This window comes from Rhinolophus sinicus, chromosome 16 (genome assembly GCF_057876585.1).
Source record: "Rhinolophus sinicus isolate RSI-liver-muscle chromosome 16, RSI-T2T, whole genome shotgun sequence".
Classification (NCBI taxonomy): domain Eukaryota; kingdom Metazoa; phylum Chordata; class Mammalia; order Chiroptera; family Rhinolophidae; genus Rhinolophus; species Rhinolophus sinicus.
Genome location: NC_142516.1, coordinates 20,942,976 through 20,969,229, shown reverse-complemented (window position 1 = coordinate 20,969,229; position 26,254 = coordinate 20,942,976). Strand labels below are relative to the sequence as shown.

The 26,254-nt window shown below is 45.1% G+C and overlaps 1 protein-coding gene across 14 annotated transcripts in view; it reads left to right on the top strand.

Annotated features, from left to right (window-relative positions):
- PALM2AKAP2 (PALM2 and AKAP2 fusion) overlaps nt 1-26,254 on the top strand; it is a 416,415-nt gene that overhangs the window by 363,848 nt on the left and 26,313 nt on the right. For 12 of the 14 annotated variants that reach the window (XM_019734170.3, XM_019734168.3, XM_019734167.3 and 9 more), the window contains one exon: nt 23,813-26,240. In XM_019734170.3, coding sequence (XP_019589729.3) covers nt 23,813-26,240 — 2,428 coding nt within the window. Of the gene's footprint in view, nt 1-14,683; nt 14,841-23,812; nt 26,241-26,254 lie in introns of those variants that run through there. The other 2 variants (XM_019734174.3, XM_019734175.3) reach the window with 1 other exon arrangement.

Sequence of the window (26,254 nt, the reverse complement as noted above, 5' to 3'; positions counted from 1 at the left end):
GATTCTAACCCCAGAGGGGCAGCTCGGGCCTATAGGGGGAAGATCTTAACTTCTAAGTATCTCTTGGCATTATTGCTGGGGGGCACGTCTAAGGCTGCAGTGATGTCTTCTCAGCGGGCAGACGAGAAGCCTCCTTGGTGGGTGTGCACTGAAGGAGAGTGTTACTGCCCAGAGAGGGAACCAGTGTCCCAGCGCGCTTCCATGATTCTGCGTGTGCTGGGGGCCACTGTGCTGGTCTCAGGTGCAGCAAGATAGGCGAGGGAACGGGGAGCACACCTGTGACCAGGTGTGGGTTTGAGAGGCTTGCAGGACAGAGGCTTGTGTTGCTTCGTATGTGTGCACAAGTGTGTACACACAGACAATCCATCAACAGGCCAGAAATTGGACAGCCATTCAGTTCTCAAACAAACGGCTTGTTTATTAAACTGAAAGCTGCTATCTCCATTAGGAAATACTCAATTCCAGCAATTAGCCCTGAAGGGTAAAGAGCCTCCCTCTTTCCAGTCAGCTTTGCTCTGTTCCCAGACAATGCTTTGATGTGCAAGCACTCCTAATGGAAGATAAATCGTCAGTTAACCCAACGGGAAGGTTAAGCTGAAAACAGACTTTTCGAGGAAGGGATTATCTCAGTGTGTTAACCACTGATTGACATTATTTATCTGGGCTGTATTCTTATGCGAAGGTTTAATCTTCCCCTAGGCAGAGGGTGACAAAAGTGTAGAAGTGTTCTAGTTATCTGGTTTGTTTTTAAAGTCACTCTAGTAATTGAATCTTAGATCACTTGGGGCTGCGGTAGATATGACCAGTTTCCTTTCCAAACAAGTTACCATATTAATTCCTTCAGGAATTGCTCCTAATAAAATTAAGTTGCCAGGTTTCTTTTGTTTTTTACAAAAAATGAGCTGAGACGTTTATTTTTACGATAATATTAGCAAAATTGTGAATTTTAGCACAAGGCAGATGGGGTAAATCTGTAATTGTGTGCTTGAGAGTTGCAAGTGAAAATTGGTAGGTCAGCCAGTAAAGGAACATGCATGGTCAGGCAAGTTAAGAAAGTTTTTACTGTAAGAGAGCAAGAGTTTATTAGGCCGAGCAAAAGATGCTACAGTCTAGGCTGCATGCCTAAAGGAGACTTGCAGCCCCAAAGGAGGGGGTGAGGAGGGTTTTATAGGGGCTGTGCTGACAGGGTAGCATTGTTTGAACAGAAAATGTTGACTTGCCTGCAAACCAGAAGCTGTTTTGTGGTGTTTTCTGTTATCACAAGTTTGGTTCTGTATGCAGGTGCAGGCCAATAGACATTTTGTTGTTTTCTTGCAGACATGGCTCTGTCTGTAAGCTAAGGTCTCTGAGACCTAACATTCAGAGACCTAACAAAAATAAGGTTTTTTTTCATTGACTTTCAGATACTGATAAACTCTAATATTAATTTACATATATATATTTTTAGGAAAATATTAATCTCATAAAAACACTATACTTCATATTGTTTTTCAGTATGCCTTTAGTTTTCTAGTACGCTTATGAGACCAAAGCAGGGATATAAAGAAATTAATTACCAACAATTTAGTAAGTAAAGTAGGATAGTTATTCCAGTACCCTGATATAATCAATTATTATTTTATTTTCTTCTAGTCTATTTCCCCCCTGTATTTGCTACAAAGGTATAATCCATCTCCCCAGATTCTGTTTTATTCTTCATTAGCCTCATAGAATGCTTCAACAATTTTGCCCTATGTGGCGTAATGGGTACAGAGTTTCTGTTTGGGGTGATGAAAAAAATTTTAGAAAATGTGGTGATGGTTATACAACATTGTGAGTGTAATTAATGGTCACACTGCATCGTACACTTAAAATGGTAAAAATGGCAACTTTATGTTGTATATAGTGTTTTATCACAAATTTTAAAAAAGTATATAAAAACTATGCCCCAAAATTGTTTTTTCTTTTCTTTTTTTCTTTTTTGAGAAGTAAAGCATTTTTAGATTTCAGAGTTTGTCATGCCAGGAGAAATTTTAATGTGGAGTTTATTTTTCATGAGATTCAAACACTAAAAAATTTGAATACTATTTAGCGTTTGGATGAAACCAGTAATTTAGAGGGAAAATTTCCGCAGTGGGGTGGCCTGTTATTCAAACTTCAGAAACCTGGGAGGTTGAGAGGTCATGTTTCAGGCTGAGGTAATTAAAGCCCTCTGGGGAACACAGAATCCTCTTAGTGATGTCCTCACCTCTAGGAAGGAGGGTTGTGATGATAGCCCTGGACTGAAAATGACAGATGAGTAGCTGTCCCGGTAGCCTTCCAGCTCCCAAACATGTATTAATGCCAACCCTGCTCTCAGGGAGCGCCAACAATAACTGGGTAAATCCTCTAGAAAGATGGTGATAGAGCAGCTCATTCTGCTGGGGTGTTTCTTACACCAGGAGATTTAGGATAGAGTGGGGGCAACAGGTTTGACCTGGGCTTTCTGAGACGATGGTATGCCAAAGTGGAGGGGTCAGCCGAGGGGCCAGACTTAGCGAAATAGTTCAGGTTTGGAAAAGGTGGCAGGCCCTTAATTCCAGAGTCAGGAGTGTCTTTAAGAAAGTAGTCCAAGTGACATTTACTGAGGGCCTAGATGTCGGGCACCATCTTACATTCTTTTAGTTCCTGTGTGGCGCCCTCGTCAGGGCTTAGCAAGGGACAGTCCGCGTAGCGAGTTACAGGCCCTCCAGAAATGTTTGTGCGGAGCTTTGGTGGGGGAAAGAAGACCCAGAGCAAGCCACAACAGCCCCCCTGATCTAGAGCATCCTTTGGGTTAGCGGGGTTCAGATCATAGACTGGGGACCTCTTCCTGGACCACACGTCTGACTTCCTTTACTCCTGGGACATCTGGTCCCAGAAGTGATTGTGGTGGTGCATTTATGTTCCTGAATTCTTAAATATTGCGGATGATGTAATCCAGGCTAAGTAAGACAAGCTGGATATTTGAATCTAATCGGGCTCCGTGTTTTAAACATCTCATATTCTCTTGGATTTTTGTTTATATCCCAACTCTGAAATTAATTGGCCTAATACATAATTTGTTAAAACATGAATTGGTGAGTAAAGGGAAGATGTGATTTTAAAGAGTGCTTTTCATAAGAGGTTCAACCACTTTACTGAAAGGAAAACGTGCTAACTTATGTATTTCACCATTGCACAGTGACATTGAGGGAAGTTGACTTAGTAAAGGGCTGAGAAATCCCTTGTTCCTATTCAGTCTTTGCAGGTAAAGCCTTACCCACCTCCCTTCTCCATCCCCCAATGGCCAACTGTCTCGATAAGATGAGATACAGAAGTTTTAAACCGTCTGCACCAATTCTGAGGTTCAGCGTGAAGTCACCAATACAAGGAGCTTGGCTTAGGGTTATAGTTTTCATTTTGCAAAAGATGTGCTCACAGAAAATTTAGGGGGAGAAAAGGGAGATTTCACGTTTTAGAATACAGCAGAGCAACATCTTGACTCTAGCCAACTTTTTGGTTCCAGCCGCCTTCTAACATCTCACAACTTCAGGTGTTTATAGGTTGTGTTCCTGTGGCTTTGAAACCTCCCACCTTCACACTCAGTTGCTGTTAGTTTCCGCTCTTGCATCCCCACCTTCTGCACTGCTTCTTTGGGGAGGGGTCCATGTCGGAAATGGACTGGATGCTCTGGGATCCCTGCTATGGTGGTTGAAACTGTGTACAAGACAGACATTCTTGGGAGTGGTCAAACATTATCTAGAGAATTCCAACCACTCAGGTGAAGAGAAAGTCACTCACCTGGAGCATTTAGAGAACTCCAAACATCTGAAGTGGGGGCAGATGGCAGTCACAGCTTTTTAAGATACAGCTAGTAGTGCAAAGTGAATTCTTAGATTCAGTGAGCTGTGACTCATCCTGTGTCTTGGGAAAGCAAAAAGGATGTCAGGATATGCTGCTTTAGAGTGGACTTTGGAGCTGGACAATCCAGGACTTAGATCTCGACTCTGTCACTTACATGTTTTATGCCCTTGGGCAGGTTACTTAAACTCAGAGATTATATTTTGTAATGTCTTCATCTGCAAAATAGAGATTTAACTCTCCTCCAAAGTGTTGCTATGTGGTTTTGTTGAGACAATGTATGGGAAAGGGCATAGTGAAATGCCTACACGTGGTAATGTTCAATTAATAATTGTGAACAATGTCATCCATGTCATTTCTATTTCCTGTGAAGAAAACTGGCACATGGCTAAGCCGGAAAGCACCTGGGAGGAGTTCTAGGATCCATTTAGACTACGTGGAAAAGTAGATAAAGAATTTTAGAGCTAATCTTCCTTGTTTGACAAGCCTCTAGTCCAGATTGTTTCAACTTCTACTTCTGTATCTACAAAAGGCAAGATGGCAGTTAAAGACGCTGGGGCCAGCGGCCTCAGCTCACTCCCAGTTTTACCGTTTACTGCTGGAAGCCTTGAGGGAAGTCACTTAAAACTGTGAATCTCAGTTGCCTGAGCTGTATGATTAAGAGCCCTGGTTTCATAGGCTCATTTTGAAGAATAAATGTGATTGTGCCTGGCATATCATAAAGGCTCAATAGAAGGTTATGGTCAGCTGGTTATTGACTTCAGCCAACACCTTCAAGGTCTCGACGCCCCTGTATCCCTTCTCCAGCTTGACAAGGTGCATATTCCTTGCCAACTCCAGGACTTTGCAGCTTCAGTCTTTGCAAACTGGCTTCTGTAGACCACGGTATCCGTGCCTGCAGCCATTGCTGCCTAAGCAATGGTATTTCTTGACTCTTCCTGTTTTGTCCACAAGTTTTAAAAGTCAGAAATACTTTGGGGCCACCCGCCTCTGACAAGGCTTGAAAAATCCTATTAATTGGCCTGGTGCCACAGGAGGAAGCAAGATCGACCTGCCTTGTGTGAGGGTCTGCCACATCCCAGCCATGAGGCCCATTGCTTTCACATGCTGTCTCTTAGGTAATCTTCATAACAGCCTTAGAAGGGAGGTGTGTTACTGATTGCTGCTGTAACAAATTACCACAAACTTAGTGGCTTAAAACAATAGACATTTATTTTCTCCCAGTTCAGAACGCCAGAGGTCTGAAATCAGGGATGGCAAAGTTGGCTCCTTCTGGAGGCTCTGAGGGAGAATCTGTTTCATGCCTCTTTCCTAGCTTCTGATGGCTGCCAACAAACCTTGGCGCTCCTTGACTTGTGGATGAATCACTCCAATTTCTGTCTGTGTCTTCATATGGAGTTGTTCTCATGTGTATATCTCTGTGTGTCCTTTCATCTTATAAGGACACCCGTCATTGGATTTAGGGCCACCCTAATCCAGTATGACCTAATCTTAACTAACTACATTTGCAAATATTTCCAAATAAGGTCACATAACTGAGGTTCCAAGTGGACATGAATTTTGGAGGGGCCACTGTTCGCCCTCCTATAGTAATTAGACACGTTTGACAGGCGAGGAACCTGAGTGCCAGAGAGGAGAAAAATCTGTTGCATGCGTAAGCATCATACGGTCAGTTTGTAACACTGGTGGACTCAAATCCTGGCCTTCCTTTCTCCAGACTCATGTTCTTCCCACTGCATCACCTTACCACACACAAATAAATGGAGAATAAAGCAAGGGTCTAAAACCATGGCAGCCAAATACTTAGCAGCAGTCGGCCACTAGATCACAGGGGGCCTCTGGAGGGTAAACAGGACGAAGCAGAGGTTGTGCAAGCAAATGGTAACCCCTTTCTTGTTGCTGGTCCTCAGACTTGATCCTGTTTTCATAATTAGTACAACTTGCTGGCTCCCAACCACAGTGCTCTGCTGCTGGCATTCCATGGTCGGGCAGAAAGATTCCTCATAAATGAGACATGAGGCAGTGGTTGGGTTCTGTTGACTTTAAGCAAAGGGAACGAGCACATTTCTTTGCATGAAGCCAAGTACCCTCCCATGACTCCCCCTGCACCCCATCTTAACTGCTGGCTTATGCTTATCATGCATCCCCTTAGAGGATGGAGAAATTCCATGCTTTCCTTCTCCTGCAGAGGTTCCTTCCAGGAATTCAGAACCACAAAAGCAGTAGACGGAAGCAGGTGACTCGCCCTCAGCTGCCCCCAGAGCTGGGCTGCCCAAACTTTTCCCAGATGTGGTCCAGCAGAGATGGTCTAGGACAGGACTGGGAGAGCACAGAGCAGTGGGCAAGAGAGGGGTGATTCCATATGCTCCCCTGGAATCACAGGAATGGCTAATGCACAGGAATGGAACAGAACCAGAACAAGAGTCAGGTCCTCAGTGTCAAGGGCAAGTTTCTCTTAGTTTTTGAACCATAAACGCACCTCTGATAACAGGCTCAGAATCCCATGTCATCAGTGGCATCATGAGGTGGGAGTCAGAAAATCTGGGTGGGCCTGGCTGGAGCCTTCACTGCCCCTTGGCTGCCCTCATACCCTGCTGTTCCTCAAGCAGTGCCCCCCAGCACATGTCCTGAGCCAGAATCACCACTTAGTCCTGGCAGAGCCGGATTCTCAGATTGACCATCTGGACTTTCCTGGACTTCATTTTCTGCCAGAGTTTGTCAGCGTGAACGGGATCAGAGGTCTGTTTGCTGCACGGTCTGGCTTCACATATCTGTGCTTTTGAAGAAACTTAAGAAAAGTCCATTCATGGGTTTCCAGAGTGAGTGGCGGTTCATGGTAACACTAATACCCATGATGATGAGACCTGTCCCGTGGATGGTGACCTAAACCTGCTAGAGCCTTCCAGCAGTTCCCTTGCGATCCATCAGTAGGTGATTCAACGGGATCAAACGTTTTCCCTGTTGGTAAGGGGTAGGTCTTTTGGCTGAGTTTTCTTAGCACTCATCAGTTATTTCATTTCAAAAGCACCTCTGGGTTGTTGGGCTTTCCTTTCTTCTCCAGAATTGTGACCACTGTCTTGGGGTTGTGAAGTTTTGCCATTTAACACCACTGCCTTTAAACAGGGACGAGCTTGGCGGGGAAATCTATCTCAGCTCTGCACTAAGTGCTCTTGCTGACCTCAGCACCTCAGGCCCCACCCAAGGGCTGGGAACTGGGTGACAGAAGGGACGATCCCAAGGCAGAATTGGCTTTGGGTTTGGGATCACCTCAGTAAAGAGTTATTGTCCATCCCCCAGACCCCCAGCGCTTGCTTTAAACATTACTAAAAGACATGGTGGTTTTGTTACAGGAGGCCAGTTTAGCAAACGCAAAATATAATTTTTAAAACTTAAAGTTTTAAAATACTTTACTAGAAGCCAAAATTGATTCCAATGTACTGAGTCCCTATTTGTGTGTGTGTGTGTGTGTGTATGTGTGTGTGTGTATCTACCTGTCTGTCTTATAGGTAGACAGGGAGGTTATGAGATTAACTCATCTGCACATTTAAGTTGAATGGAGCAAAAAAATGACTATTGTTTAGAACAATAAAGTCAGCCTCCAATTTTTGTTCTCTACTCGACTGATCAGACCTTAACTTTTCAATGGGGTTTTCCTATGACATAGTCCATGAAATTCTATGACACTTGACTCCCAAAGAGGAATTTAGTTACTCACAGAGTGTTTCACAACTTTTCGGGAATAGAAAGCTCCCGGAAGGAAAATATCTATATATAACAGCAAGTCAGTTACATATCTTTGAAAAAGGAAGATTATATTATCATACAATTGTGTAGAGTGAAAGTAAAGTCTGCTCCGACAAGTATGATATATTACAAGAAAGCACAACTTCCTCCAGAGAAGGCCATGTTTTGATACACATTTATCATGGCTGAGCAAATGCCTTACAACTCATTATGTTGATATAAAATGGAGATTGAGGCATTGCAATACCTAACAAGTAGACAAGCCTTGGCCTTTTAAAAAATCTATGTATATTTAAAGCTTAACTTTGTAACTTATTTACTTATGCATGATTACTTTCAATTATTACCTTTCTAATTACAAAAGTAAAACATGCTCAGTAATGCAAACCTTTATAATACAAAAATTGTAGGTTTCACTTCAGCTTTTATCCTCCCTTCAATGTTGAGTTTCCTCTATTCTCTGGGGTTAACCACAGTTAATATGTGGATGTGATTCTTCCAAACAATATGTATACAAATGATGTGCTTGGCCTTGAGACAGTGATTCAGTCTCCTCCAAGTGTCTATTTTCCCATCATAGGTGCCATGTTTCCTTTTATTTCTTGCCCATCTATCTGTCTTGCTGTTTATATTTTTATGTACTTATTTCTTCACAAGTTAATATTCACGTGGTTGAAAATTCAAAAGGTGTAGAAAAAGGACACAGTGAAAAGAAGTCTACCATCTCTGATGTCTAGCCTCCCTCCTGCCCCATTCCAGAGAAAACCACTGCTATCAGTTTCTCATTTATCCTTTCAGGATATATATGTTCACTTTTTTTTAAACAACAAAAGTAGCATAGTGTATACACTATATATCATGTATATAAGTGACCACTTGTCACTTAATAATAGATATTTGAGATTGCTGTGTATAAATTCTCACAAAGCTGAGAGCTGCACTGGTCTCTTAAAGGTTGCATAATATTCCATTTTATGGCAGTCCAGTCCCCTATTAACTTAGGTTATTTGTAGCCTTTTATTATTGCAAGCAATGTGGCATTGGAGATTCTTGGATATAGGTCACTATACATGTGCCACTATATCTGAGTATAAGTTCTTGGAAGTAGAATTACTGGGTCAAAGATAGTGTATATTTTAAAGCTGGATACTTATACCATGCAATTGCATGGAGTTGGATGAAGGTACCTATTTCCTCCCCTACTAATACTAATGTTATTGGTGGAAAACTTATCTCATAATTTAATTTTTGCCTTTCTTTTACATGAATGGGATTGGGAATCTGTTTGTATGTCTATGAATAATTTGTATGTGTTTTTGTGTCAACTATCTGTCCATGATGGCAATGCATTTCTTCTAAAGCTTTGCCCTCCATGATACACTGTGATGTCACCAATATTCCCGCAAAAGATAAGAGTGTAGTATCTGAGGCAGCGAGGAGAGGGACCTTGTGAGTCTAAGATCCTTGGTGGACTCACAACAGACTCAAGGTAGAAGTGGGGTACATGTGGGGCACTGCATCGGGGCACTGCCTTGGCCTGCTAGACTTTTCAGCCCCTTTCCCTTACAAGATCACCACTGGCTCCATCAGGGTCTAGAATGAAGCATACCATATGTTAGGGTTCCAGCTTCTCCTCCCTCCCAACGCCTGCTTTATGAGCAGTATTGGAGACAGTCAGGAGGGGTCCGCCAGAAGATGGCAGGGTGCAGTGAGAAGGGTAAGAAGTTGGTGGACTATTTCTTTTTCTGTAGGATAATATTTCTTACAAGAATAAATGACATCATGGCGTGGACACAGCTGGGTGGTCCATACATCCATGTATGTTCCTCCCAATTCCCTGTTGTGTAGCTGTCAGGAGTCCAGGACACTTGAACACCGAGGAGTTGCTGTGAGTCTAGATTTCCGAAAAGTCTTTCTAGGGAAAGTCAGGAAAGTCGCTGTTCTGTTCCTTTCTCATCAGTCTTCCCTCAGTAAATTAGGGCCGGGTATTTACTTTAGTTCCCCACACTTTTACCCCATTAGGGATTCCTTTGGGTAAACAAGCTCCTATTTTAAATTGTAAATATTCCCATCAAATTCCCATCTAAGTGCTAATTGCCTTAAAGACCTGGCTCCATGCTGAGAAGTGGAGTCTTTTGGAGATGGGACTTGGAGGAGGGACCTAACTGAAAGGTGATGGGTGGGTGGGGGGTGGGGGAAGGGCAAGTTGGGGGTGGGGGCCGTCTGTGGCGTTGGCCATTTAGAAAGGGCACCTGGAGGTTCCCAGGCCCCAGCGTCCTTTGGTGTGTGCCTTGAATTGGGCCTTGGAGCAGTTGAAAAGGCCATAAATCTCCAGCTTCGCTGTGCCCCAGAAAGCGCGCGCCGAGTGAGCCTTCCCACTTTACAATTCCAGGCAGCAGGCTAGGTCTCACCTTTTTGAAGCTAGCCTCTCCACCTTGCCTACTGCCACCTTAGTTCCTGCTGATCTCAGCAAATCCATTTCGCAACATTGTAGCACACTAAGGTACAAAAACAGGATGGTTACATTTAGCAGAATAAACCTTCGACTAAAGAGATAAAGTTCTGACAAGAGGAATGTCTAAGACAGAGCTGAGTTCCTTCCCGGAACCCTTGAAATCTCTCTTGGCAAAACTACCAAGCGGTTTCAAAGGCTGCGCTGCCCCCATTTCCGGGCTTGCTTTCCCTCAGCTCTGCCCTCATCGTGACCAGACTCAGAACCACCCAGTGCTTCACCTTAGCGTGAGGTTCATGCTGACATCACAGGATTATAGGTTAGGAGCAGGAAGAAAGTGAATTCAGGGAAGTTCACCGAGTGTGGGTCTCTTCATTTTACTGACCAGAAAACTGACACCCAGAAAAGAAACATGGTTTTCCAAAAGTCACATAGCAGCAGGCACCTGCTTTCAAAGACCGTCTGCTGTTGCCTTGCATTTGCTTTTTTTTTTTACAGGACTTTATTGGGGAACAGTGTGTACTTCCAGGACTTTTTTCCAAGTCAAGTTGTTGTCCTTTCAGTCTTAGCTGTGGAGGGCGCTGCTCAGCTCCAGGTCCAGTTGTCATTGCTAGTTGCAGGGAGCGCAGCCCACTATCCCTTGCGGGAGTCAAACCGGCAACTTTGTGGTTGCGAGGACGCACTCCAACCAACTGAGCCTTCCGTGAGCTCAGCGGCAGCTCAGCTCAAGGTGCCGTGTTCAATCTTAGTTGCAGGGGGCAGAGCCCACCATCCCTTGCAGGACTCGAGGAATTGAACTGGCAACCTTGTGGTTGAGAGCCCACTGGCCCATGTGGGAATCGAACTGGCAGCCTTTGGAGTTAGGAGCATGGAGCTCTAACTGCCTGAGCCACCGGGCCAGCCCTGCATTTGCTTTTTAATTTTTCCTTTTTGATTCTTTGGGTTAGCACGGTACACTTCCTGGGTCTGCTCCCTCCTACACTGCCCAGTGTGGTTCGCAGGAGCAGAGCCCTGCCCTGTGGGTGGGATTCATGGATTGCAGCCAGAGTCTATTCCTGACCCTGGGGAGGGCTGGGGCCCATAGGCTGGGGCCCGCCCCTCTGTGGAATGGGTGAGAATCCCCACCTCGCTGTTGGTGGGAGGAGTAAATAGGGAAGGTATGTAAGGGTGTGTAACACCGACCTGACAGCCAGTGGGTGTGCAATAGATACTTGCTTGAGTGGTGGTCGCAAAAACGCTGATGGCCTCTGGACCTCTGCTACTGGGACTCACAAATTGCATGTTGCTTCCCAGTCAACCACGACCATGTTTCAAAACGGCTTCGTGTCCCCCAGTGCAAGGCCACCTCAGAGACTAAGCAGATCAGGTTACAGCACCCGGAGAATTAAACTGGCTGTACAAATTTATTTGCGTTAGCTCGGAAAAATCAACCCAAGCTCAGAGCCTGTGCCGAGACAGAAGTGAAGTGGAAGGAGGAGCAGCAGCAGCGAGCTGTGTGCTGCTGGAATCCACTCCTCATTCCTGCCAGAGACCCCACGGCCGTGACAGGTGGGGCAGCTTGGTTTGTGCTGTTGCAGCCTAAGTCCACCTTGCGATTTGATGTCTACGTATAAGCCACTAAGTATAAGCCACTTTTCTGTAGTACCTTCCTGTGACTTTGCCAGAGTGTTATTCTAAACTCCGCTCTATTTTTTGCAGCTGGAGGACGGTATGTACCCGTGTGTATGTGGACATGTATGTGTTTCTGTGTGTGTTTCTTTGGGGGGGTGTGTGTGTGCGAATGTGTGTGCATAGATGTGCTTATGTGTGCACTTGTGTATGAGTGGGTAATACCTTGCTACAAGTCCTGCCATGACAAAGTACCACACATCGAGTGGCTTAAACAACAGACACAGTTTGGAGCCTAGAAGTGCAAAAACCAGGTGTCAGCAGAATTGATTTCTTCACTACAGCCCTCAGAAGGATTTCCCTTCTCCTGAGCTTGTAAATGGCTGTCTTCTCTCTCTGTCTCTTCACATTATCTTCCTTCTAGGTATGCCTCTGTCTGAATCTCCTCTTTTTATAAGGACACTGGTCATATTGGATTAGGGCCAACTCCAGTGGTTGCTTAACTTGATTGCTTGAGACCCTATCTCCAAATAAGGTCCCATTTTGAGGTACTGTGTTAGGACTTAAGCATATGAAGTTGGGGCACGGGAAAGTGGAGACACAATTCAACCCATAATATGTGCACGTATGTTTGTGTGTATGTGGACGTGTGTGTAGTGCACCACAGCATCTCCGACTCCAGTCAGAAGCACGCCTAATACTTAGATGATAGTACTTTAAGGATACACACAGTTTTCTCTCTTGTGAACAGGGCAGATTTGAAACAATGTTTTTACGAACTTCCTCTTGAGTGCGGAGGGTAGATGTGATTGCCGTGTTTCCCGGAAAATATGACCTAGTGGGACCATCAGCTGTAATGCATCTTTTGGAGCAAAAATTAATATTAAGATCTGGTCTTATTTTAATGTAAGACGCGGTATAATATAATATAATACCTGGTATAATATAATACCTTATATAAGACCAGGTCTTATATTAATTTTTGCTCCAAAAGACTCATTAGACGATGGTCCGGCTAGGTCTTATTTTTTGGGGACACGGTATGTAGTGGGTCCCAGGTACCACTCTTGCCTCTTGACTTGGAGGCACCTCTTCAAGGAAGGCCTGGCCCTGGGTCATCATTCTTGAGCAGAGGAGTCAGTGCCACCCTTGGTGTATGCTTTTTCCCACATCATTTTACTTTAGACTATTAAGTAGCATCTTGAAATACCTTTGGCTGTATAACAGAACATTCCAATTATTCCAAAGGGTACATAAATTCAGTTTCCATAGCACTCCCTGATGACTTGGTATCACCAAGTCAGTCATTGAGAAACTCCCAGATGTTTCTAAATAAATTTCAGCATATTAAACATCGTGTTTAGGCGTTCTATATTGTTGTGAAGAATAGTATATGTTTAAATTCCTTTTCAGAAAAGCCTGCCTGGGTTCCAGTACTTACTGATTATTTCTTCCTTGAATTGTGTTTTCGGGAGGGTCCCCGGTGGCCTGCATTCCTGGCCAACCTGCAGGCCACAGGAGAGCCCTGCCACAATCTTTGGGCTGCTCATCTGCTTCACTAAGACTGACTGCTCCCAAACTGTCCCCAAACAGCTGTCCCTACAGAACCATACTTGGCATCTGTCCTCCTCTTCCTATTCACTTCACTCTACATCTCTATTGTCTTTCTCTTCTCCAAAATCTTACGGAAGAGAATGAGTTCTTCATGGCCCTGCATGGACCTAGAATTCTGACTGACTTTCTAGTCAGCCAGACCCTAAGTTAAGCCCCAAATTTTCTAGGTCAACCCAAAGGTGGGGACAAGGTGGGTGGAGTGTGGGGGCCGTGTTGGTTTGGAGTTCCCAGGCAGGGGGGTTTACATCAACCCTCCATTAGCCTTAGTGTGTGGTGCTGGGGGTTGATTCTGTGGTGAAAGAGTGAGGGCTATGTTTGTGACCCTCATGTCTACCCAAGGCCAATGTGGATCTGTTTGCTTGTTGTCAGAAGATACTGGTTAGCTACGGGATGGGAAAGCAGGGCCACTCCCCACAGGCATTCCTGGAACTTAGAGCACTCATCCCTGACTTCAAATTCTTCTGTCCCACTTCAGCATGGGACATAATGTAACCGCTTAAAATATGTCTTACAAAGACTATTCAAGGACCTGAAAAGTGAGATAATATGAAGTAAAAAAAAAAACACAAAAAAAAATTGGCAACAAAACTGCATGTACTGTCTCGTCTCAACTATTATTAAATACATGTTTCTAAAAAGGAGACTACATGGAATGCAATAAAATATTAAGTGTTTTCCTCTGAGTTGAGGGAGGATGCATAACTTTTATTTTCCAAATTTTCTGCAGGGAGCATTTATTACTTCACAGATGTGCATCTATCTATCTATCTATCTATCTATCTATCTATCTATCTATCTATCTATCTATCTACTGGGGTTGCCAAAAAAATGTATACAAGTGGCCACTTTGGTCAATGTTGCTCAAGCAGTAAGTAGTTCATCATAATCAGAAGTGTCTGGACGCTGATAGTAACCACTTTGAGCACCTCTTGTAATTGCAGGAGTCAAACGTGACTTGTATTCATCTTTTGTTATCAGTATATATTGAATATTACAATTTTAATGCAGTTTTACCTTTCTTAAAATGTGTACACATTTTTTTTGGCACCCTCTGATTATTTTGGCACTTCTGATGACGGCGAACGACTGCTTGAGCAACGTTGACCCAAGTGTCCACTTGTATACATTGTTTTGGCACCGCTGGTATCATTTAACTGGATCTTTAGGATCTCTCAGATTTCTTGCTCCCGCAGCATCACCAGGATGTTAATTCCCTGCTTACCCAAGGCCCATGTCTGACTTTGCAAGACAGCGGGAACTGGTGCATATCAGCAACACCAAGCTCCGGCCTTCCCCACTCAGCCATGGGAGCAGACCTGAGAGCTGCCTCTAGCTGGACTGCCCCTGCCCTCCAGGCTCGGGCCAGGGCCAGGGAGGGAGGGGCCAGGCCTCTTGGAAGGGGGTTAAAGTCCTTCTTTGTGTGAATGGCCTTTTAGGGAGCAGAGGGAGGGCCTGCTCTGACATCACAGTCTTCAGTCCGGAGGCTGGCAAGGAATTTGTCCAGATTGAGCCACTGCACAGGAATCTCTCTGGAAACGAGGCAACTCTGACTGGGACATTTGAGGTACACACTCTGGGCAGGGTAAGCGAGGTCTGCTGACCTATCTTACTGTCCTTTTCTTTCTAATCTGGAAGGATAGGGTTCCTTTTTGAGGCCAGCGTCTTTGTGGGGTCGGGACTAGAGAAAGAGTGGGCAGCTGAGCTGGGACTGGCCACTTGCTTCTCGTTTTGCAAATCCTGTTAAATTCCCAGCTTTCATGCTAAGAGCAAAGGGGACACTCTGCACTACACACGCAGTGCATGGAAAGCACACCAGTCATCGGGGGCAGGTAATGCTCTGAAGATGGTGTGTGTGTCTGGGAAAGAGAGAGAATATGTGTGTGTTCTTTTCCAGAACAGAACCAAGTGACCCAGCAATTCTGGTAACTTGTTTTCTACTTATTGCCGTGTATTGGTTTATAAATAGTTTGCAACTAGCCTTCTGTTTTCATGTTGTGGAACTCGCCGCATTCATGGAGTGACCTAGAGCTTTTTAGGGATTGTGGGTCCCTGTCTCCTGTAGGATCCAGGGGAACAGAGGGAGCACCTCATCAGCGCTGTTTGGATGTACCTCTGTGAACAAAGGGTTAATCTCAAAAGCATCTGGCACTGCTTTCTCCTTTCTCCTGGCTCTCTGCCTCAACATAGTGGATTTTTGTCGGGTCCAGTTTTTTTGTTTCGTTTTTCCCCCCGGCTTTTGCTCTCTGCCACTCCTGGTTGGCCAGGCATAAACCCAAGATCCTGAACTATTTGAAAAGCAAGAAGAACTCAGCGAAGTTATAAAGAACTAAAGCTAGGCTTGCATTTCGCTCTCAGCAGCGTCAGTTACCCTAAACATTTCTGGCTCCTGGAGCCAGACTTCCCTCTGTGGCCTTGATCTTGGTTTATTCTGGAGGTGGGAACTGCCCTGTGAAATAGTCTCCCAGTGAAAAGGGCCTTGGGTGAGAAGAGCATCTGAGGACTTCTTGGTAGAGCATGGAGCGTATCGATCGCATTGAGGAAGAAGCAAAACCTGACTTTCTTGGAGCTGAAATGAAACCTCTTTCCTCATGCAGGGGAAACGCTGAGACTCCCCAGCGGTTCTAAGTCGCTCTTGCAGGGAGTAACTGAAGGAAACATGCCTTTCACCAGTGGCCGCAGGAAAGGCAACAGCTTCCTTCCTTTCCTCCCCTCCCCACCTCTCACCCCCATCACACACACCATCCTCAGTTTCTTTACAGAAAGCCTAAGCTGTAAATGTGTTAATCAAACAACACCTTAACATTTTCCAGATGTGCAGCCTGACATTTGAGCTGGTGACTTTTCAGCAGGGTGAAGGGGATGCTATTAATAAGGCAGGCCGTGGTGTTGGGGAGACTCTGTTATGGTACAAACGGACCGTTTTCCTTCACCAGGAGAGTGAGCCAAGACATAAACGAGCCTTGTTTCCAATGAAAAGGGTTTCTAGAAGTATTTTCATCATGTCTTCAAGGCTGTACCTGAGGCATAAACCCGAAAATAGCAGGATGGGGACTGCTGTGTTGACCAATACCAGGAGAAGTCCTGGAAAAGAAAGGCTGGGCCTGTAGGAACAAGAACCTCTTTTTAGAATTGTCCTGGTCACACTTAGCTGTAATGGCTTCATGGCAGGAGGTCGGTGGGAGGGAAACCAAGAGGCTTTGTAAGTGTTAGTGCCCTGAAGGGGGAGTCACAGTGTTAACCCGAGCCTGCCTGGTCTAAATTTAGCTTGTAACTACTCAGCAGGGCTTGGGGTCCTAAGTCTGCCTTCTAGCAGCCAGGGGTTCTCTGTCCTCCTTTGGGTGGGGGCCAGGGGGTGGGAGGGGTGGGAGTGGCTAGGCTCCCGGCTTCCCATGATCAACACAGGCCCTGGTCCTACAGGCCGGAAGAAGCCCTGCTGGGGGTGGAAAAGGAAAGGCTGCCTTGGACTGGAATGTGGCCCAGGTTATCACCTCTCCCCTCCACTTCCTGGCCCGGAGGCCTGAAGCCAAACCAAGGAAGCAAGCCGCTCTCAGACATTCCCACTCTCTGTGTCTTTACCGGGGCGGTGGAAGGGGTGCACTCAGAATCCCGCGCCTTCTCCAGCCTGCTCCCAGCCTGCCATCTTCAGCTGGGATCAGGGGCAGAGGAGCAGCAGGCCAACTGCTGAGGAGCGATGGTGCTCCCAGCCTCCTTCGTAAACCTTCTCTGGCCAGCACAATTCGCACCATCGAACAGGGCCAGCATTTTCTTTCCTGTTCCTCTTACAATACTTACTCTGCCTTGTGCTGCTTGCTCTCTCTCCAAGGCTGTACTCTCCTTGCTGCAGAGAGGGGCCACCTCAGAACCCCGGGGACCCACCCATGGCTCCAGGCATAGGGCCTGTCACTCTGCTGGTTCTCAGGGCGTGCTTATCCTTGCAGGAATACACTTGGAGCTCTTCAGCCTCTGTGTTCCCCACCACATTCCTCAGGTTCCCTTGGTTTGGGGAGTCTGTCTTCCCCAGACCTCCGGTCTTTGTAGCTGTACCTTGGTTCCCCCAAGGCTGATGGACATCAGGAGAACAAAGTGGGTATGTTGCAGCTGTCTGAGCATCATCTATCAGCCAGGTTGTACTCCCTCCTCCCATTGCCTTCATGACAGAAAGTTCAGAGTCCTGTAAAAACCATCCTACAGCCAGTCACCCATGGCCTCTGGAACGAGGTCTTTCCTGGGACAGCAGCTGTGCTCGGTGTACTAAAAATGCAACTTAGGAAAGAAAGGGAGGGTAAGAAGTGAAAATGAAGATGCTGTGTGGTTTCACAGCTATGAGGAAGTTTTATTTTATAGCCATGCCCCTGTTCCTGGGCCAAGAGTGATTTTGTTTTCGGTGAACTTAAAAATAACTGGATTAAAGGATCAGGTCACCTATTACCTGGGGAACAGGGTTTCTAATTTAAAAAGCGTGGCTTTAGGAGGAAGTAATCTGAGTTATTCAGAGCGTGGAAACCTGGTTGTGAAGCAGGAGCCTGATGTTTGAGTAATTTGGGTCACACTGCAGTTAGGATGTGAGCCTAGGAGGTTGACGTTGGTAACAGATATTGTCAAGAGGTAACAGCCTGAGCGAGGTGGGCAAGTGGGGAAGCTGCTAACACAGCGGGTGTGAGTAGAAGCTCTAGATCCTTGCTTGTCTTTGTAGTGAAGGACACCTTTCTGGTGTCCCCCTGGGCCCAGCCAGACCTGCGAAGGAAGATGCATTCTTCTTTCTATTCAGGATGCACCCAGCTGCAGGTCCCGGTACGCTGGGAAAAAAGCACGCCACTGTCCGTCACCCCAGCTGGGCAGGTGTCAGGGCCCTGATGTATTTTCTGGGCAAATTAAACAGGCTTCTAGAATCTCCCCTGTGCTGTGGACTCTGGGGCACTGAGAAGGAGTCACAGCCCTTTTTCATGGTGTCCACTGCAATGACTGGGATGTGGGATTTTAATATTTTGCGTCAGGGATGTCATCAGAGGAAGGAGAGTACCTGCCTCAGAGGCCAGTCCAAAGGGTAAAGTCCCCTGACCCACTCTGTTTCCCCCAAAATAAGAGCTAGCTGGATAATCAGCTCTAATGCGTCTTTTGGAGCAAAAATTAATATTAGACCTGGTATTAATATTATATTATATTATATTGTATTGTATTGTATTATATTATATTATACCCGGTCTTACAGTAAAATAAGACGTGGTCTTATATTACTTTTTGCTCCAAAAGACACATTAGAGCTGATTGTCCGGCTAGGTCTTATTTTTGAGGAAACAAAGTAGCAGAAGTCAGCACCCCGTTTCTAGCTGGAGGGTCCTGCAGGCAGGGCAGAAGGTAGGAAGCTGACACTGAATTCCTAGGGAGTCTATCTCTGGCCCATTCTGAATAAAGAGAGGAAAGGGGCCATTGAGTTCTGAAGCCAAATCATGAGTCTCACGTGACTTCTAGAGACTCAAGGGAGCCATGTATCAGCCAGAAAGCCAAGTACACGCTCTTTAAATCCATCCACCCGTCCTAAGATTTCACTCTTCATTTTGGAAGCCTCTTCACATTGAGAGTACCTTTGGAAGTACTGGGATAGGAAAACTGGCCTTCGAATCCAGGCTATGCCAATTACTAGCCAGACAATCTTCAGAAAAGTCCCTCGATTTCTCTAAACCTCATTCTTGTCGACATAAGAAATATCCATACCTGTAGAGAATTTTTATAACAGTTTATCTGAGCCAAGCTGATGACATACTCTGGGAGCAAGACCTCATGCTCCAGAGAACAACAGTTTTGTAGCTTCTTTTATGCATTTAAAATTGAGAGAACTCAGGAAGATTGGAGAAAGCAAGGTAGGGATTGAATTACAGTGTAGTTAACAAGATTGTGTGCTCTTGTGAGGGTTACCATCCCCTTGGAGGGGTATTACTTCTGGTATTTCAAAGGTGTGTTAACCTAGATGCACAAGAAACAATGGGCAGGGCTGGTTTAAACTCTTCACTAAAGAAGCTATAGGCCTGGGGCTTGACTACCCACCATGGCCTGCCCAGACATGGACATCTATGCTGTCAGTTAACCCATAGTATTCTGTTTTGCATACGTATTACACACTTTTTGGTAAATAATGGCCGCTTTGGACCCCACCTGGTCACCCGGTTATAATAAAAGCAGGTCTTGGATCACATTCTGGCGCTCATACAGACATTTATTAAATAGATGTTTCTCAAAGTGGGTAAAAACCATTGTCTGTGACCTCAAAGAAGTCTCAGCTCTCGAATATTCTGGATACTCCAACCCCACCTGGTGTGAAGACAGATGTGGCAGTTTTAGAAAGGCCAGATTCTGTTACCACATGGCAGGTGATAAACAACCAATGTCCTCTAAGACAAAGGCTGGGCACAGGGCTGTTTAGTTCTGAGACTTCAGGCACTATCTGTAAGGGTGTGGTATGTGCCAAAGGACTCACTTTATATACCCCGCTCCAGAAAGGGTGGAGAATATCTCTAAGGCACACATTTGAACACCACCAATTGCACCGATTTCTTAACATTTCATTATGCTAATTGACAATTTCACTGATGGAAACCCATTTCTCACCTTAATTATGCCAATTAGCAAAGCCTCTGGGGCCCTTGGAAGTTACAGAGAGCTAAACTACTGGAGGAAGGAAGCCAGCCACCTACGCAGAGAGAGCAGGTAGGATCTCTGACTAGATCCTAGTTGAGCACTTTTGAAGCCTATAGTCAGCCCCATTGAGGATGGCTGTCTGCCCCTGGCATGTAATTTAAACTAATTTCAGACACACACAGCTGTATTTATTACATTGTCTCTGCCCAAGGATTTTAAAGTAAATGGTAGACATCCTGACCAACTGTCAGCTATTCTGGGAGGCCAGTAGGCTGGCAGGTATTCTGTGTCATGCTGTTAGGGCTCCACCTGGAGGGTGAGCCTGGGCAATACAAAGGTTTCCTATGGACCCTAGTTTTTCGTTGACCTTTGAAAGTCCAGTTTGGTGCTTCTTTCATATCTTCCTGTTTTTGTTTGTTTGTTTGTTTTTGTTTTTGTTTTTGTTTTTGCACTGGGGCATAGTTTATTTCAGAAAAGACTTTGCAGTCCACTTATTGAATATGCATTTTATCTGAATCTGGAATCGGGTGCATGTTATCTGAAGCAAGGAGAAAATTCTGGTCTTTCTTATCTTCAAAGGGAGCAATAAGCATTTGTTGGTTAAAGAAGACATCACTTAATGATGTCAAGTCCAGACTCCTACCAGATTCAGACTATGGGATTTCCAGCCCATTTCCATTTACCTGGTATAATTGCTGGTGCTTTGATCACGTTAGGCTGTCTTGCCAGTGAAGGTAAATTCTTCCTGCTGAGGCTAGAACTCAGGAATTTGCTCTTTTGTTAAAATTGTTCCCTAATCTTACAAAAGCTCAGGCCTTCTGATGCATGACTGTGAATCAGTAATGTAGAGTTGTTTATCTCTTTAAGTACTTCTACTCTAATTAGGGTTTAGAGCTGCTGCTCCCTAAAGTAGATGGCATTGCCAGGAAGGAATTTCTGAATTTATGGAAAGAACACAACAGGGCCCACTTGTGACTATCCTGTTGACACCCTCCAATGTGTAAATATGTTTTTAAATGTGCTGAATAAGAACCATATGACACTGCACTGGGACCACAAACTTTGGCTTTTAACCACTAATTAGCATTTTAAAAATCTTCGTTTGACCCATCACAGAAGACATAACTAATAGACTCAGGGTTTCTGACTGAAAGCTAAAGGTAGTTTTCTTGACACTGCAGAAATGTACTGTCAGATGCTATTATCAGACTTAAACTTTTGAATTGGAACAGTGTTTACAAGTTCAGAAAGGATGCCTTGGAAAGAACTGGTATAATTTTTAAGTTAAAAACAAACAAAAGAAGCTTGCAGGGCATATCGTCAAACACTGAATTGTGAAGCATCCAGGACAAAGAGACATGCTGATGTGAGAAGCCAGAAAGTGTTCTCAGGAAGTGCGGTGGAGATGGACTCAGTCACTCCTGTCTACAGGAGATAAATATAGGCGAGTTTTTTACTTTGCCTCACCAGACGAAGTAAACTCCAAAATAGACCTACAGCTTCCTAAGAAGTGTGGGAAATTCAACTGTTGTTAAGAGAAAGGTGTTGTTTCCTGGAGCTTATTGTTACTGCTACTTTCTTTATCACCCTACAGAATAAGCCTCTGCATGCTTAATGACTGGGTTATATGCCATGAACTATAGAATTAATTGTTTGCCTTTTAGATTCCTTTAATGTTACATTACCCTCTTTTCTCTCATGTCGAATATTCTAAAGTGCTTTGTGTTTCAGTAGAGCAGTGATTTTTAGCCATATTTATGTCCCAGCAGCTTCCTACTATTTTCCTACTTTTTTTCCTCCAAAAGTAATAGAAGCAAAACTCCACTTATTCCCACAAAGAATATTAGTCAATCATTGATGAAATGAAGCCAGGGGTGGGATGGTCAAGGATAATCTGACTCTCCTTAGCAGTACCATGCATCTTTTTTTGTTGGTCTGTTTATTCCAGGAATAGTTTTCCATGGGGTGGGCTAATTTTAACCTAGTTTACTTGAAATTGAACGGCCGCCAATATTTCAGGCATTTCTATAAGTCTTAATGATGTGGAAGTCACTGACAATTCCTGACCAAAAGAAATTTAGTTGATGTTTTTAAAAGGACAGCAAAAACTTCTTTGACATGCCTCTTTGGTTCATTATAAAGAAAAAAGACCACTAGTTACGTAATGATGGTGAAAAATAAAATAAAAGATTTTAATGGTATTAAGTACCCAGCTTTGACCTAGACTGGACCATCATCCAAGACCAGAAAGTATTAACAAAGAACATATGCTTGCTATTGTTGCCTGTTACTAAAGAAGGAATATGTATTACTGTTTGATTTTTTTTTTAAATTAAAGCTTATTGGGGTGACAGTTGTTAGTAAAGTTACATACATTTCAGGTGTACAATTCTGTATTACATCCTCTATAAATCACATTGTGTGTTCACCGCCCAGAGTCAGTTCTCCTTCCATCACCGTATATTTGATCCCCTTTATCCTCATCTCCCACCCCCTCCTTCTTTGCCCTCTGGGAACCACTAAACTATTGTACGTATCTATGAGTTTTTGTTTCTCATTTGACTTGATTGATTTTAAGTCTAAAGAGGAATGTGGAAAACGAGTGAGGGAAACCCCCAGTCCATGGGTAACTTTGAGAATCTTTTCAACATTCTGACAGCAGTGCATAGAACACAGGGTGAATGCCCATGTTTTTTGAGGTCTCTTGAATAAATCCATAATTATCCACGTTCCTTGGAAGGATTTTCAAATTAATCCCCTGAGAATCATCTTAGAGTGGTGTTTTAATACTATATTCTAAGCCTTTAAAATTGTTTAAAACTTAAATAAATGAAAACTTATACCGTATTGCAATTATACGTGGTCCTAGGTCAGTAATACCAGAAACACTATAAACTCAAGACAGGGAAACAACACTGACCAAGGTGTTAGTGAAATCCTTGAGAGGAACTCTAAGCTCATAATTCACTGCTGAATTATCTGAGCTAAAGCAGAGTCTGGTATGAAAAAAAAAAAGTTATCCCAGAATTTGCAAATTAATCTTACTCATGACAAATACCAAAACTATATGGGGTTGAGAATTGATGAAAATATATGATGCCTTTAAAAACATTGAGAAGATTTTTTTTTTTTTTTTTTTTTTTTAATTTAACCACAAAATTGGAGCTGTCAGATCTAAAGCATTTCAGGAACTGGAAGGGAGGTGCTGCCGGCCACTAGCTTTTCAAAGCAACACTCACTCCTTAACTAAGGAGAATTGTTTTGATTTAGTCCGGAGAACTGTGTAGTCAGTGGCTTTGGTTATGGGGTTTGTAATGCACGTGCTCAGACAGCCATGGCAATGGGGACTTTAAAGAGTCATTGAAGGAATCTACTGTATTCCAGTATTTTATTTTGGAAAAATTTTCCCCAAAGCTTCTTGTCTCTAGAATAATTGCATTACATTTGGCAGAGAATCATGTTTTTCAAGAAGATCTATTCATGCAAAAGGGCCTTCTTTTTACAGTTGGGGGCACACAAATAGTCCTATTACATTTCTGCAGTAGTTTACTGTGAATATTTTGGAAGACTCTGGTACCATTGCTGTATCTCTTCTACTTTAGAAGCTATTTGAATAATGTCTTCACATGATCTGAGTCTTAATTTCCTTTTGAGTTAAAAAAATGGGACTAGCATTGATTGAAAGTTCTCCAGACACCCAGTAAACAAAATGGAATCTGTAAAAATGGAGAGGTGTCGGTACCAGTTACCCAACAAAATGAGTATGTGAAGGTTTATTAGAAGGGAAATCTCTTCAAAAGGACTTGTCATTATTGTTTCAATTTTCCTCAGTTATCAGTTAGTTATCAGTTAATTTCTCTGTGTTCACATTCATAACAGATGTGGCATCTGATCCTGACTTTTGTTTCTTCTTTCTTCCAGAAGCCTCCCCAGCTTTCCGAAGATGATATCCGGCTGAAAAACGAGAGAGACAACTGTAGTGCCAACCCCCTGGATCCTGCGATCAGCTCTCTTCCGCCAGATCACAAAAACATGGAAATTGAGGTCTCTGTTGCAGAATGTAAAAGTGTTCCTGGAATCACCTCTGCTCCACATTCCATGGACCACGCCTCCCCTTTCTACTCACCCCCCCACAACGGCCTCCTCGCTGACCACCATGAATCTCTGGATAATGACGTGGCCCGAGAGATTCGATATCTAGACGAGGTGCTGGAAGCCAACTGCTGTGATTCTGCTGTGGACGGAACTTACAACGGCACATCCTCCCCAGAGCCTGGAGCAGCCATTCTGGTAGACAACCTAAGCTCACCTGCCCACACAGCTGTCCAGCTGGAACCCACTGAGAGAGCGGCCAGCAGGCAGGCGCCTCCCCACCTTGAGCTCACTAAAAGCAACTCTGACACCATGGCAGAGAGTGAAAGAGTGAACGGCCACTCCCTTGACCAGCCTAGAGATCTGCTGGGGGACAGCCTGCAGGCACCCGTGAGCCCCAGTTCTTCCACCAGCTCATGGTGTTCGTCCCGAGATGGGGAGTTCACGCTCACCACTTTGAAGAAGGAAGCCAAGTTTGAGCTGCGTGCCTTCCATGAGGACAAGAAGCCTTCCAAGCTCTTTGAGGATGACGGGAATGAGAAAGAACAATACTGTGTCCGGAAAGTGAGGCCTTCCGAAGAGATACTGGAGCTGGAAAAGGAGAGGAGGGAACTCATTCGGAGTCAGGCAATGAAAAAGAATCCTGGCATCGCAGCAAAATGGTGGAATCCTCCCCAGGAAAAAACCATCGAGGATCAGCTGGATGAGGAACACCTAGAGTCGCACAAAAAGTACAAGGAGCGCAAGGAGAGACGGGCACAGCAAGAGCAGTTGCTGATGCAGCAGCAGCAGCAGCAGCAGCAGCAGCAGCAGCAGCAGCAGCAGCCCCCACCCCAGATCTGCACAGCCCCTGCCTCCTCTCGGGAACCTCCCAGCATGACTGAAAATGCAAAGCAGGATGTCGTCACAGACCAGATAGATTTTTCTGCTGCCCGCAAACAGTTTCAGCTGATGGAGAATTCCAGGCAAACAGTGGCCAAGGGGCAGAGTACACCCAGGCTCTTCTCTATCAAGCCCTTCTATAGACCCCTGGGTTCAATCAACTCAGACAAGCCACTGATCATGTCGAGACCAGCTTCCACTGTGGGTCCTCCGGAAGATAGTGGTGCATCCGCAGCCAAGGGGCAGAAAGCCCACTGCACCCTGGAAAGCCAGCCTCCGGGAGGAGGCCAGGGCAGTGCGGCTCCTCAGGGGAGGGAAGGGCTCTACAGTGAGCCCCACAAACGTGGGCCCTTGTCCAAACTGTGGACAGAGGACGGAGAGTTTACAAGTGCACGGGCCATCCTCACCGTGGTCAAGGATGACGACCCTGGGATTTTGGATCAGTTTTCAAAATCAGTCAATGTCTCCTTGACCCAAGAGGAGCTTGACTCTGGTTTGGATGAATTGTCAGTGAGGTCCCAGGATACCACTGTCCTGGAGACCCTGTCCAATGATTTTAGCATGGACAACATCAGTGACAGCGGGGCCTCCAATGAGACAACCAACGCCCTCCAGGAAAATTCACTGGCTGATTTTTCTCTGCCCCAGACTCCCCAAACTGACAACCCTTCAGAAGGCCGAGAAGGGGTCTCCAAGTCATTTAGTGATCATGGTTTCTATTCCCCTTCGTCCATGCTGGGAGACTCTCCGTCAGTTGATGACCCCTTGGAATATCAGGCTGGTCTCCTGGTGCAGAATGCCATTCAACAAGCCATAGCTGAGCAAGTGGATAGAGCTGTGTCTGACACCAACAAGTGCGGACCAGAACAGCAGGGTCCGGAAGCAACACCAGAGGAAGGTGGAACTGGGGCTCCCAGCTCAGAGAAGTCTCAGAGCATGTTTCAGCCACCTCAGGTGTCCTCTCCTGTTCACGAGAAAAGGGATGTGTTACCAAAGATTCTGCCTGCTGAACACAAGGCGCTCAGGGAACGGGGACCCTCCCCACCACTGCCAGCAATACAGCCCAGTGGCCCAATAAACATGGAGGAGACCAGACCGGAAGGGAGCTATTTTAGCAAGTACTCAGAGGCAGCTGAGCTGAGAAGCACGGCCTCGCTCCTGGCCACCCAAGAATCTGATGTGATGGTTGGGCCCTTCAAGCTGAGGTCAAGGAAGCAGCGGACTTTGTCCATGATCGAAGAAGAGATCCGAGCAGCCCAGGAAAGGGAAGAGGAGCTGAAGCGGCAGAGACAAGTCTTGCAGAGTACCCAGAGCTCCAGGGCAAAGAAGGCCTCATCGCTGCCCTCCCGAACATTATGCTACAAAACTGCTCCAGGTAAGTGAAGTGCC